At 39.4% G+C, this 15124-nt stretch overlaps 1 protein-coding gene across 18 annotated transcripts in view; it reads right to left on the reverse strand.

Annotated features, from left to right (window-relative positions):
* LOC127912937 (eyes absent homolog 1) overlaps positions 1–14769 on the reverse strand; it is a 160031-nt gene extending 145262 nt beyond the window's left edge. For 6 of the 18 annotated variants that reach the window (XM_052484054.1, XM_052484053.1, XM_052484052.1 and 3 more), the window contains exon 1: positions 14482–14769. Coding sequence is in view for 12 of the 18 variants with exons in the window: in XM_052484040.1 (XP_052340000.1) it covers positions 9041–9138 (98 nt within the window). In the remaining 6 variants the exon portion in view is untranslated. Of the gene's footprint in view, positions 1–9040; positions 9360–14481 lie in introns of those variants that run through there. The other 12 variants (XM_052484045.1, XM_052484039.1, XM_052484035.1 and 9 more) reach the window with 6 other exon arrangements.
* Between the last annotated feature and the right edge of the window lie 355 nt (positions 14770–15124).

Here is a 15124-nt window from a genome sequence, read left to right on the forward strand (position 1 = left end):
ACAGTACATCACTATACAGTACAGTTCTATAAAGTACAGTACTATATCACTACAAATTGCAGCACTATAAAGTATAGCACCATACAGTGCATACAGTAAAGTACATCCTGTAGAGTACAGTACTATACAGTACATCACTATACAGTACGACACTATTCAATGCAGTAAATCACTATACAATACATCACTATACAGTAAATAACTATACAGTATATCAAGATACACTATAGTATATCAATATACAGTAAATCACTATACAGTACTAAACTATAGAGAATATAACTATACAGTACATCATTATACAGTACAGTACAGTACAACACTATATAGTACAACACTATACAGTACATCACTATACAGTACAGTACAACACTATACAGTACAGTACAACACTATACAGTACATCACTATACAGTACAGTACATCACTATACAGTACATCACTGTACAGCACATTACTATACAGTACATCACTATACAGTACAGTACATCACTATACAGAACATTACTATACAGTACAGTACATCACTATACAGTACAGTACATCTCTATAGAGTACATCACTATGCAGTACATCACTATACAGTACAGTACATCACTATACAGTACACCACTATACAGTAAATCACTACACAATACATCACTCTACAGTACAACACTATACAGTACAATACAGTAAATCACTACACAATACATCACTATACAGTACATCATTACACAGTACATCACTACACAGTACATCACTATACAGTAAATCACTACACAATACATCACTATACAGTACATCACTATACAGTACATCACTATACAGTACATCACTATACAGTACATCACTATACAGTACAACACTATACAGTACTATACAGTACATCACTACACAGTACATCACTATACAGTACATCACTATACAGTACATCACTATACAGTACTATACAGTACATCACTATACAGTACATCACTATACAGTACAACACTACACAGTACATCACTATACAGTACAACACTATACAGTACATCACTATACAGTACATCACTATACAGTACAACACTATACAGTACATCACTATACAGTACAACACTATACAGTACATCACTATACAGTACAACACTATACAGTACAACACTATACAGTACACTATACAGTACATCACTATACAGTACAACACACACAGTAACCACTATACAGGGGCCACTATACAGTACATCACTATACAGTACAACACTATAGAGTCAAGACTAAACAGTACATCACTATACAGCCACATCACTATACCCTGGTAGTAACAACACTGTTCTTCAGTACATCACTATACAGCCCTACATCACTATACAGTACATCACTATACAGTACAACTCTATACCTCTCTCTCTACAGTACAACACTACACTATGTCACATCACTATACAGTACAACACTATACAGTACAACACTACACAGTACATCACTATACAGTACAACACTATACAGTACAACACTACACAGTCTCACTATACATGTACATCACTATACAGTACATCACTATACAGTACAACACTATACCGTCTTATACAGTACAACACTACACAGTACATCACTCTCTCTCTCTCTCTCTCTCTCTCGCTCTGTCTCGGTATACTCTCTATGTACAACACTATACAGTACAACACTACACAGTACATCACTATACAGTACATCACTATACAGTACATCACTGTCTCAGTCTCAACACTATACCGTCTCTACTCTGAGTTCAGCCATCTTGGCATTGTAATCACTACAACACAACATCTCCTATAGTACAACACTATGACAGTCAACAACCTCCACAGACATCACTTATTTTTACAACCCTCACTACTTCTGGTTATTTTTCAACCCTCCACGACTTCTGGTATTTTTACAGTACACTCTGGTTATTTTTACAAGCCTCCATCACTTCTGGTTATTTTTACAACCCTATACTTCTGTTATTTATACAACCCTCCATGACTCACTATTACAGTTACAACCCTCCACGTACATCACTTATTTATACAACCCTATACTTCTGGTTATTTTACAACCGTACAATTTTTACAACCCTCCCTTCTTAAGTACAGACATCTCTTTGTAGTGGAGGACTATTGTAGAGATCACACACACAGTAACCACAGATGCATTACAGGGGCCACTTTAGCGGCCCCCAAATCAGAGGTGCAGTGCATCTTGACCGTGAGAGAGTCAGGGAGACGGAAAAACAAGTATGTGGAGATTATACGGAGCCACATATGGTCCCTATGACCCTGGTAGAGTAACTATATTACTGTTCTTCAGTCTGAGAGTCACTCTGTCCGAGCCCTGCTGTTCTACATTAGTCTGTTCTCTGTCTCGTCCATTAGTCTGTTCTATAGTCCATTAGTCTGTTCTCTCCATTAGTCTGTTCTCTCTCCACTAGTCTCAACCATTAGTCTGTTTTATAGTCCACTAGTCTGTTCTCTCCATGTTTCTGTCTACAGTCCACTATGTCTGTTCTACAGTCCATTAGTCTGTCTACAGTCTCTCTAGTCTCAACCATTAGTCTGTTCTCTGTTCATTAGTCTGTTTATGTCCATCTCTGTTCTCAGTCCACTAGTCTCAACCATTAGTCTCTTCTATGTCACTCTCTGTTCTACTCCATTAGTCTGTCTCGGTCTCTCTCATCTCTCTCTCGCTCTGTTCTACAGTCTCATTAGTCTGTTCTATCTCTACATCTTTGTCTGTTCTACTCCTCTCTCTCTCTCTCGTTCTGTCTCGGTCTCTCTATGTCCATCTCTCTCTCTCTCTCTCTCACAGTCTCTCTCTTCTACAGTCCACTAGTCTCTCTCATTAGTCTGTCTACAGTCCACTATGTCACAACCATTAGTCTGTTCTCTCTGTCTCCGTTCTCTCCATGTCTGTTCTACAGTCCACTCTCTCTGTTTCAGCCATCTTGGCATTGTAATCACGACAGTCACATCATCTCCTATAGTCCATTAGTCTGACCCTCAACAGTCCATCCAGACTTCTGGTTATTTTTACAACCCTCCACGACTTCTGGTTATTTTTCAACCCTCCATTACTTCTGGTTATTTTTACAACCGTCCACGACTTCTGGTTATTTTCTACAGCCTCCATGACTTCTGGTTATTTTTACAACCCTCTCACGACTTCTGGTTATTTCATACAACCCTCCATGACCATTGGTTATTTTACAGTCCATGACTGTCTGGTTATTTTCACAACCCTCCACGACTTTCTGGTTATTTATCTACCGTCCATTACTGTTCTATAGTTATTTTTACAACCGTCCATTACTTCTGTTATTTTTACAACCCTCCACGACTTCTTAAAATTAGTCTGTTCTAGAGTCCACTAGTCTCAACCATGTAGTGGAGTTCTACAGTCCATTAGTCTGTTCTATAGTCCATTAGTCTGTTCTACAGTCCATTAGTCTGTTCTACAGTCCATTAGTCTGTTCTACAGTCCATTAGTCTGTTCTACAGTCCATTAGTCTGTTCTACAGTCCATTAGTCTGTTCTACAGTCCACTAGTCTGTTCTACAGTCCAGAGTCTGTTCTACAGTCCATTAGTCTGTTCAGAGACCATAGTCTGAGAGAGAGAGATTAGTCTGTTCTAGAGTCCATTAGTCTGTTCTACAGTCCATTAGTCTGTTCTACGAGTCTGTTCTACATTAGTCTGTTCTACAGTCCATTAGTCTGTTCTATAGTCCATTAGTCTGTTCTACAGTCCATTAGTCTGTTCTACAGTCCACTAGTCTCACAGTCCATTAGTCTGTTTTATAGTCCATTAGTCTGTTTTATAGTCCACTAGTCTTTTCTACAGTCCATTAGTCTGTTCTAGAGTCCATTAGTCTGTTCTACAGTCCACTAGTCTCAACCATTAGTCTGTTCTACAGTCCATTAGTCTGTTTTATAGTCCATTAGTCTGTTCTACAGTCCATTAGTCTGTTCTACAGTCCATTAGTCTGTTCTACAGTCCATTAGTCTGTTCTACAGTCCATTTGTCTGTTCTATAGTCCACTAGTCCGTTCTACATTCCATTAGTCTGTTCTACAGTCCATTAGTCTGTTCTACAGTCCACTAGTCTCAACCATTAGTCTGTTCTACAGTCCACTAGTCTGTTTTACAGTCCACTAGTCTGTTCTACAGTCCATTAGTCTGTTCTACAGTCCACTAGTCTGTTCTACAGTCCATTAGTCTGTTCTACAGTCCATTAGTCTGTTCTACAGTCCATTAGTCTGTTCTACAGTCCATTAGTCTGTTCTACAGTCCATTAGTCTGTTCTACAGTCCATTAGTCTGTTCTACAGTCCATTAGTCTGTTCTACAGTCCACTAGTCTCAACCATTAGTCTGTTCTACAGTCCATTAGTCTGTTCTACAGTCCATTAGTCTGTTCTACAGTCCATTAGTCTGTTCTATAGTCCATTAGTCTGTTCTACAGTCCATTAGTCTGTTCTATAGTCCACTAGTCTCAACCATTAGTCTGTTCTACAGTCCATTAGTCTGTTCTACAGTCCACTAGTCTCAACCATTAGTCTGTTCTACAGTCCACTAGTCTGTTCCACTAGTCTGTTCTACAGTCCATTAGTCTGTTCTACAGTCCACTAGTCTCAACCATTAGTCTGTTCTACAGTCCACTAGTCTCAACCATTAGTCTGTTCTACAGTCCATTAGTCTGTTTTATAGTCCACTAGTCTCAACCATTAGTCTGTTCTACAGTCCACTAGTCTCTACCATTAGTCTGTTCTACAGTCCATTAGTCTGTTCTACAATTAGTCTGTTCTACAGTCCATTAGTCTGTTCTACAGTCCATTAGTCTGTTCTACAGTCCATTAGTCTGTTCTACAGTCCATTAGTCTGTTCTACAGTCCATTAGTCTGTTCTACAGTCCATTAGTCTGTTCTACAGTCCATTAGTCTGTTCTACAGTCCATTAGTCTGTTCTACAGTCCATTAGTCTGTTCTATAGTCCATTAGTCTGTTCTACAGTCCATTAGTCTGTTCTACAGTCCACTAGTCTCAACCATTAGTCTGTTCTACAGTCCATTAGTCTGTTCTACAGTCCATTAGTCTGTTCTACAGTCCATTAGTCTGTTCTACAGTCCATTAGTCTGTTCTACAGTCCATTAGTCTGTTCTATAGTCCATTAGTCTGTTCTACAGTCCATTAGTCTGTTCTACAGTCCATTAGTCTGTTCTACAGTCCATTAGTCTGTTCTACAGTCCATTTGTCTGTTCTATAGTCCACTAGTCTGTCTGTTCTACAGTCCATTAGTCTGTTCTACAGTCCATTAGTCTGTTCTACAGACCATTAGTCTGTTCTACAGTCCAATAGTGTCAACCATTAGTCTGTTCTACAGTCCATTAGTCTGTTCTATAGTCCATTAGTCTGTTCTACAGTCCATTAGTCTGTTTTACAGTCCACTAGTCTGTTCTACAGTCCATTAGTCTGTTCTACAGTCCATTAGTCTGTTCTATAGTCCACTAGTCTGTTCTACAGTCCATTAGTCTGTTCTACAGTCCACTAGTCTCAACCATTAGTCTGTTCTACAGTCCACTAGTCTCAACCATTAGTCTGTTCTACAGTCCATTAGTCTGTTCTATAGTCCATTAGTCTGTTCTACAGTCCATTAGTCTGTTCTACAGTCCATTAGTCTGTTCTACAGTCCATTAGTCTGTTCTACAGTCCATTAGTCTGTTCTACAGTCCATTAGTCTGTTCTACAGTCCATTAGTCTGTTCTACAGTCCATTAGTCTGTTCTACAGTCCATTAGTCTGTTCTACAGTCCATTAGTCTGTTCTACAGTCCATTAGTCTGTTCTGTTCTACAGTCCATTAGTCTGTTCTACAGTCCATTAGTCTGTTCTACAGTCCATTCTCAGTCTGTTCTACAGTCCACTAGTCTCAACTATTAGTCCATTAGTCTGTTCTACAGTCCACTAGTCTCAACCATTAGTCTGTTCTACAGTCCATTAGTCTGTTCTACAGTCCACTAGTCTCAACCATTAGTCTGTTCTACAGTCCATTAGTCTGTTCTACAGTCCATTAGTCTGTTCTACAGTCCATTAGTCTGTTCTACAGTCCACTAGTCTGTTCTACAGTCCATTAGTCTGTTCTATAGTCCATTAGTCTGTTCTACAGTCCATTAGTCTGTTCTACAGTCCATTAGTCTGTTCTACAGTCCATTAGTCTGTTCTATAGTCCATTAGTCTGTTCTACAGTCCATTAGTCTGTTCTACAGTCCATTAGTCTGTTCTATAGTCCATTAGTCTGTTCTACAGTCCATTAGTCTGTTCTACAGTCCATTAGTCTGTTCTACAGTCCATTAGTCTGTTCTACAGTCCATTAGTCTGTTCTACAGTCCATTAGTCTGTTCTATAGTCCATTAGTCTGTTCTACAGTCCATTAGTCTGTTCTATAGTCCATTAGTCTGTTCTATAGTCCATTAGTCTGTTCTACAGTCCATTAGTCTGTTCTATAGTCCATTAGTCTGTTCTACAGTCCATTAGTCTGTTCTACAGTCCATTAGTCTGTTCTACAGTCCATTAGTCTGTTCTATAGTCCATTAGTCTGTTCTATAGTCCATTAGTCTGTTCTACAGTCCATTAGTCTGTTCTACAGTCCATTAGTCTGTTCTACAGTCCATTAGTCTGTTCTACAGTCCATTAGTCTGTTCTACAGTCCAATAGTCTGTTCTATAGTCCACTAGTCTGTTCTACAGTCCATTAGTCTGTTCTACAGTCCATTAGTCTGTTCTACAGTCCATTAGTCTGTTCTACAGTCCATTAGTCTGTTCTACAGTCCATTAGTCTGTTCTACAGTCCATTAGTCTGTTCTACAGTCCAATAGTCTGTTCTATAGTCCACTAGTCTGTTCTACAGTCCATTAGTCTGTTCTACAGTCCATTAGTCTGTTCTACAGTCCATTAGTCTGTTCTACAGTCCATTAGTCTGTTCTACAGTCCATTAGTCTGTTCTACAGTCCATTAGTCTGTTCTACAGTCCATTAGTCTGTTCTACAGTCCATTAGTCTGTTCTACAGTCCATTAGTCTCTTCTACAGTCCATTAGTCTGTTCTACAGTCCAATAGTCTCTTCTACAGTCCATTTATCTAAATATATATTGTTAAAAAATGCGTGGAAGCAGCATTCAGCATCTCAGCTCAACCTGATCCGCTCTGGAATACAACAGAACAAAGGTGATGAAGCTGTATAAGTGTCATCAATAAGGAGCTACGTCCCAAATGCCACCCATCCATTGTAGTGCACTGATTTCGACCAGGGCTGGCCCCCTATTCTCATTGTAGTGCACTAATTTAGACCAGGGCTGGTCCCCTATTCCCAATGCAATGCACTAATTTAGACCAGGGATGGCACCCTATTCTCTATGTAGTGCACTTCTTTTAGACCAGGGATGGCACCCTATTCCCTATGTAGTGCACTACTTTAGACCAGGGCTGGCCCCCTATTCCCTATATAGTGCACTGCTTTTGACCAGGACTGGCAACCTATTCCCTGCATAGGGAATAGGGTGCCAGCCCTGGTCAAAAGTAGTGCACTGCATAGGGAATAGGGTGCCAGCCCTGGTCAAAAGTAGTGCACTACATAGGGAATAGGGATCCATTTGTCACGCATTCTAAGAGAGTCCTTGACAAGCTTCACTGACAGCTGTTTGTATCCAGGCAGGCAAATGCTTCTCGTTCGGCTTTACTGACTCCCAGTCCTGCGTCCTCCACTGGCTAACAGCTCAGTCAGGCGTTTACCATTGATCGTCTGTCTCCCTGATCTACCTCGACCGACGCAGCAGACACACACTGAGGGAATGAATCAATTAAATTAAATTAGCCTTTTTGGGGTTTTAACGTGTCTTAAAAAGCTTTTCCCTGGGTTGTTTCAGTGTTATTCCAGTTATGAGGATTTAAGAAGGCTTATAGGATTAATTATAATTTGTTGTTAATAGATGAAGAGGTATTAAACTGTCTGACACATGCATATCCTGAACTTCAGCTAGATATTTTTGGTTTGACAAAATGAAAAACACATTTTTATTTTTATATTTAACTAGGCTAATCATTTAAGAACTAATTCGTATTTACAATGACGGCCTAGCGGGGAATAGTGCCTTGTTCAGGGGCATAACAATAGATTTTTACCTCGTCAGCTACGGTATTCGATCCAGCAACCTTTACGGTTACAGGCCCAACACTCTAACCACTAGGCTACCTACCACCTCAATATATAGTAGTGGTATTATTTATGGCTTGGTTTGATGTTTTTTTATAAAGGGAAGAGGACACTGGAGCAGGAATTAAAGACACTTTCATGAAATCATCTAGGGAGCTAAGTGTGTATCCTACTCTGTTCTTTTTAAATTTACAAGATTAGAATTTTATAGAGTGCAAATTCCTTTGAATTTTACAGACTATGCAAAAACCCATGTGTTGTGAGTTACAAGTTTTTTGAAAAACAACGCTTTTTAAAACAACTAATCCCTAGTTAAATTTCTCAGCTGTGTCCACATGGTTCCATGGTGGCCCAGGAAAATAAATCCACTGGAGAATGTAGACAACAATTAAATACAGATGTAGAGTGGGAATAGAGAGTTAACTAAATGCTACACTTCACTGGTGACTCTCCGTGTCCTGCGTGGCCGAAGAGAGCCGCGCCGTCAACCACCACACTGACTACTTTAAATAAATAGATTTTTATCTGCGCAAAATGTAGCATTGTTTTTTTTTTTTAAATAGACTGTAGGATACACAGACCACTCAGAATGTCTAACAGACAGATGTGCTGAAAAATAAACATTTTAATAATAAACATTAAAATATTATGAGTAAATTTAAACTTTGGTTTAATTCTGCTTCTTAGTTGATATCGTTTAATTCAATATGGTTTTACGAGTAATTACTGTCATCAAATAAGATATTATAATTCATATTTAAACATTAACCTAAGAATAGTTCAGAAGCTTACGCAGGAAAGGTTAATTAAGTCTGACTAAAATTATAATATTTAGTTTTAATGAAACAAAAAAAAAAACATACCCATTTGTCCATGATTGTCCACCAGTGGTCCGCAATAATATACAAATGGAACGTGTGTACAGTACATTAATGTGTGGAAGCAAGAGCAATTTAGTCATTTGTACTTGTATCTGTAATTAAAAGGTGTAATTCCCAAACACATTGATGTGTAATTTGTCTCTTTCATTTTGTTAAAGCTGACATGCTGCTCCGTGCAGCAATCCACTGAGTAGCTACATTAAACCTGTTAATACCATGTGCTCTTCAACACTCCAAATCATTTCCAGGCCAGTTCGCCTTCGAGGGCCCATCAAAGAAGATTTAAGGTAGATGTTTTATCACACCCTCCCTACCGCACTGTCGTTGCCACCACAGACAGACAGAGAGACAGAGAGAGAGAGAAAGAGAGAGAAAGAGGGAGAGAGGGGGTGAGAGGGAGGGAGGGAGGGAGAGCGAGAGAGAGAATGAGAGAGAGAGAACGAGAGAGAGAGAGAGAATGAGAGAGAGAGAACGAGAGAGAGAGAGAATGAGAGAGAATGAGAGAGAGAGAGAGAGAGAGAGAGAGAGAGAGAATGAGAGAGAATGAGAGAGAGAGAGAGAGAGAGGCATAGAGAGAGAGAGAGAGCGAGCGAGAGAGGCATAGAGAGAGAGAGCGAGCGAGAGAGAGAGAGAGAGAGAGAGAGAGAGAGAGAGAGAGAGAGAGAGAGAGATAGAGAGAGAGAGAGCGAGAGAGAGAGGCATAGAGAGAGAGAGAGAGAGAGAGAGAGAGAGAGAGAGAGACAGAGAGAGAAAGATGGTCCAATACAGAGGCAAAAACAACACTAATTTAACCATGCTCATGACAGGAAGGACAATAACAGGCTAGAACACTTTCTCTCAGCATAAACACACTAGCTGGAAAAGTCTGAGATCCAATATTTTGAACTATGGGAAACATGGTGCTTTGCATACATTAATTCATTCATACATCAATACATTTTTATTAAATCATTTATATCACCGTTGTGCTGAAAAGACAAGATCTCTGAAAACTAAACAACAAAAACCTGTAAATAACTAGTATATTATTCTATCCTCCCCATAAAGTGGAAAGATTGAACTATTTTCAATGACGGCCTAGGAACAGTGGGTTAACTGCCTTGTTCAGGGGTAGAACGACAGATTTGTACCATGTCAGCTCGGGGGTTTGAACTTGCAACCTTCCGGTTACTAGTCCAACGCTCTAACCACTAGGCTACCCTGCCTGCCACCCCAATTCCATTTCCTCGAAATGGAAGAATTTGAAGAGGTTCTTTTCAAAACGCTATATATACATTTTCAGAAATATTGGCAAATGTTCTTTTATTGGTTAAAGAAAAGAGCATGGTGTGTTTTATTCATGATCTAAATCATGGGGTTGTTCAATCAAATACATGTATTTGTTTAAAATCTATCACTTGACTGTTTCATTTCAGAGAGACAAATAGTCATTCATTTTTTTTGCAAAATGATTTCTATTATCGGCCTCAGTCTCAGATAAATAATTAGTATTGCGAGCTTTTACACAGTCAAATCTAACAAATAACTCAATTTTTAATAAAGAATTGTACAATTGATTAATAAAAAAATAAAAAAATGAATCAATACAGTAATATGAGATTTGTATGTAAAACATTTACATTTTGACAGATTAGTAATTTAGCAGATGCTAGCTCTCTTTAGCTCTTATCCAGAGCGATTTACAGTTTTAATCATTTACCTGTAACTTCCTGTATGCTCTTCCAACTCAGTAGCCAGCTTCCTCATGGTTTAGAAGGTAAACATGCGGCCGTTGACAAACAAACATCTAAGTAGGTATTACTGCTAGAGGGGGGGGGGGGTGCAATCAACGCTTATCCTAACGCCTCATTTCCTGCTCTTTAGGACACCCCGAGACAAACAGCAGCGTGTTAACAAAATAACAACCCTCCTTATTTAGTAGACAATCCGCGGCAGATAATCACCCAGAACTGAGAGGAGGGGGGGGGGTCCCCCCCACCCCATAGTATCAATTAACCCTCTGTGTCTTTCACCGCCCCCCCCATCTCTAGATCTGAGAGAAGAGAAAGAATGTTTGACCCGTCCGGCGACACACACACACACACACACACACACACACACACACACACACACACACACACACACACACACACACACACACACACACACACACACACACACACACACACGGGATTGACAATCACACGGGAAAGGCCTTCTGAAGGCTTGCTCCCTCTCCGCCACAGCGACCGAGCAGCCGACCAAACCACCGGCTACCACCGGCTCTCCAGCTCTACCACGACCTCAGCTGGCTCACTGGGTCTGGATAGATGCAGGATGCACACCGTAGAGGTCCTACGAAATGCATTATATTACCTATTTAATTCAGTACACTGCAGCGAACAAATGGGGGGGGCTTGATACCTGCAGTTCCACCAGTCAGCTGTACTCCTTATTAAAGCAAATACAGTGAGTAAACAGCCCTCTCATTGGCTCAACAGGCCTATAGACAGGCCTCTCATTGGCTCAACAGGCCTATAGTTTGACTGAATGGGTCGCAGCAGGCTTCAGCACCCATGCTTATTGTCTACACAGAGAGAGAGAGAAAGGGAGAGAGAGAGAGAGAGAGAGAGAGAGAGAGAGAGAGAGAGAGAGAGAGAGAGAGAGAGAGAGAGAGAGAGAGAGAGAGAGAGAGAGAGAGAGAGAGAGAGAGAGAGAGAGAGAGAGAGAGAGAGAGAGGAGAGAGAGAGAGAATAGAGAGAGAGAGAGAGAGAGAGAGAGAGAGAGAGAGAGAGAGAGAGAGAGAGAGAGATCCATGCAGAAAAAACCCCACATGAGTTTCACCTGAGATCTTATGTAAAGCAACACGTAATAACATGAAAATACACATGTGAAATCCTTGCTCTTTTTTTTATATACAAGCCTTTCTAAGAACTACATGTCTTAGTTTTTTTTTCAACGATCATAAAAGGTAGGTAGTTTCCCTCGCCGATGATTGGTGCAACATTAAAAAGACAGTACATAGAAGGGAAAAAATAAGAGAAGGCAACATTTGATTTGAGAGAGAGATCAAAACACCTCACAGATTCAATGAGTTAGAGTGAGTCATAACGTCAGTCAGAGAACACACATTATCCTACAGCATCCTTCAATTAGGACAGCTACACTTCTTTACAGTGTAACACTACACATGTACCCATAGAGAGAGAGAGAGAGACAGAGAGAGAGAGAGAACGAGAGAGAGAGAGAGAGAGAGAGAGAATGAGAGACAATGAGAGAGAGAGAGAGAATGAGAGACAATGAGAGAGAGAGAGAGAGAGAGAGAGAGAGAGAGAGAGAGAGAGAGAGAGAGAGAGAGAGAGAGAGAGAGAGAGAGAGAGAGAGAGAGAGAGAGAGAGAGAGAGAACGAGAGAGAGAGAGCAGAGAGAGAGAGAGAGAGAATGAGAGAGAGAGAGAGAGAGAGAGAGAGAGAGAGAGAGAGAGAGAGAGAACGAGAGAGAGAGAGAGAGAGAGAGAGAGAGAGAGAGAGAGAGAGAGAGAGAGTTGAATGAGAGAGAGAGAGAGAGAAAAGAGAGAGAGAGAGAGAGAGAGAGAGAGAGAGAGAGAGAAAGAGACAATAGAGACAGAGAGAGAGAGAGAGAGAGAGAGAGCTACTACTACTGGGTTGTATGAATATATAGAAGAAAAATAATACTGTATTGATCCATACAAGATGGACATGTGTCTTCTGTATAGTGTAAAGCAGCACTGTCTATTCTACTAAAGTATAGTATAGAACAGTATATTATAGTATATACAGTATATTGTAGTATAGAACAGTATATTATAGTATATTAAGCATAGTATATTGTAATATAGTATAGTATAGAACAGTATATTATAGTATATTAAGCATAGTATATTGTAATATATTATAGTATAGTATTGTATAGAAAAGCATATTATAGTATTGTACAGAACAGTATATGATAATATTACATTATTACAATTTTACATTATAGTATATTGTAGTATATTGTAGAATATTGTAGTATATTGTAGAATATTGTAGTATATTGTAGTATATTGTAGTATAACAGGAAGCAGTGTGAGAGTTTACTCTAAGCAGTACGACCGGGCCCCTGTGTTAAACCATAAGAGGTGGTTGTTTGTGGTGGTGGGGTTAGCTGTTGTCTTGTGAGACACACGCCGTCCGTCTCCCGTTCAGAGCATTCCTGACCAGGCAGCGGCAAGAGCAGATGTCATTAGATGTCAACTGCTCTAACTGGGCTGCTGTTGTTTATTCCACCAGTGGAGAAGAGACTCCTGCAGGGAGGTTTTGCTTTGCAGCGTCGAAAAATGTAAACTGGGAGCCGAGTAATGAGCACGGAAGAGGATATCCTATCATACACACTTGAACATTTTAGGAAGCAGATTTATTTAAATGTTTTTTGGAATTGTGATTTATATTTTTAATGTATTCAGATCGAGGTGTTTTTGTTTTTAGAATGTCATTTTAAAGAAGGATTTGATGTGAATTTAATTGCTGAGGTAATAAAAAAATAAAAAATAATGTAAAGTTGATTTGGGCATGATAAAAAAAAAAGAACTAGACAACAGTTATTGGATATAGTTAGGAATATTAATTTGTGCTGAAGTCGGTGTCGGGAAAAGAACATTCATGTTTTTCATATAAGTAAATCATTTACTTAATTGTTAAGAGTATTTCATTAAGTAAAAAAGACTATTTAATTATTGAACAGTCAGTTTATACATTATCATAAATCTTTTCACTTATAATATTAGTATAGTAATATTTATATGAATAGTATATTACCTTTGTTGCAATATATATTTATACTCCAGTAGCTCCATAACTTGTGTTTTTATCTTTTTTAAAATGTCATCACTGAGTTAGTTATTACAGACGATCATATTATGACAGTTTCGTATTATATTATATTATATTATATTATATTATATTATATATAAATATCACTCCGCACTAAAACAAAAAGCATTGCTTTTTAAAAATAAACATGATACGCACAAGTCCATTTTCCATTTTGATATTTTGAGCAGTGGATGAATACTGTCAAGACCATAATGTAAGTGGTTATTTAACTGGTCTAAATATTAACATGATAGCATGCTGTTATCAAGAAGATGCCTAAAAAAAAAACAAGGTGTTAAAACTATTTATTCGCACGATAACACACTAGTGCCAATATATATTTTAAATATTTGCTCATTCTATTGACGCCTTAATTCATGAAACCCTCACAGTTTACGATATAGATGCCTGTAAGTAATACAAAGTTCAGGAGAAGAGAAGAGTATGTATTAAAAGGAAAAACACATGTCCATATAGCAAGCCAGTGACAGACGGGCATCAGACTAACCCGACCAACAGTGAAACAGCAGAAAATACAATACTGCTTCTTATAACACGAAGTCATACTCACCCCAATATTGGAGAAAATCCCTGTACTTTATCTGGTAACCCTTCCTTAACGTTTCTTTATATTATTCTACAGCCAAGTCTGTCCAGTCCAGAACAAAACAAGAAGAAATGCAAAATGAAGTTCTTAAAAAAGAGTTGGTAGAACCTGTAACGCAACAAATTACCGGCTACAAGACAACCTTTTCTTTTTCATTTTAAGTGTTAGAACTCATGGAGCCCCGATACACTAACTGGTATCTCAGGAGACCGAGTCAGAGTGAGAAGGACAGTTGTCTGATTACTGCTTCAGGCAGTGACTACAGAGTGTCTGACGAAGAGGGGGGAAATAAGGAGAGAGAGAGAGAGAGAGAGAGAGAGAGAGAGAGGGAGGAGGGAAAGCATTGAGTGGAGGGAGGAGGTGGAGGGAGGGTAGGGAAGGAGAAAGAGAGAGAGGGAGGAGGGAAAGCATTGAGTGGAGGGAGGAGGTGGAGGGAGGGTAGGGAAGGAGAAAGAGAGAGAGGGGAAGGTTGCTGTTTGAGTTGTTTGAAAGAGCAGATAGTTGCGGTAAGCCAGTAAGGTGCTAAGTCAGTAAGTCAGTAAGGTAGTAAGGTAGTAAGGCATCAGGGTAGCAAGGTAGCAAGGCAGTAAGGCAGCAAGTTAGCAAG

Source organism: Oncorhynchus keta, chromosome 28 (assembly GCF_023373465.1).
Source record: "Oncorhynchus keta strain PuntledgeMale-10-30-2019 chromosome 28, Oket_V2, whole genome shotgun sequence".
Taxonomy (NCBI): domain Eukaryota; kingdom Metazoa; phylum Chordata; class Actinopteri; order Salmoniformes; family Salmonidae; genus Oncorhynchus; species Oncorhynchus keta.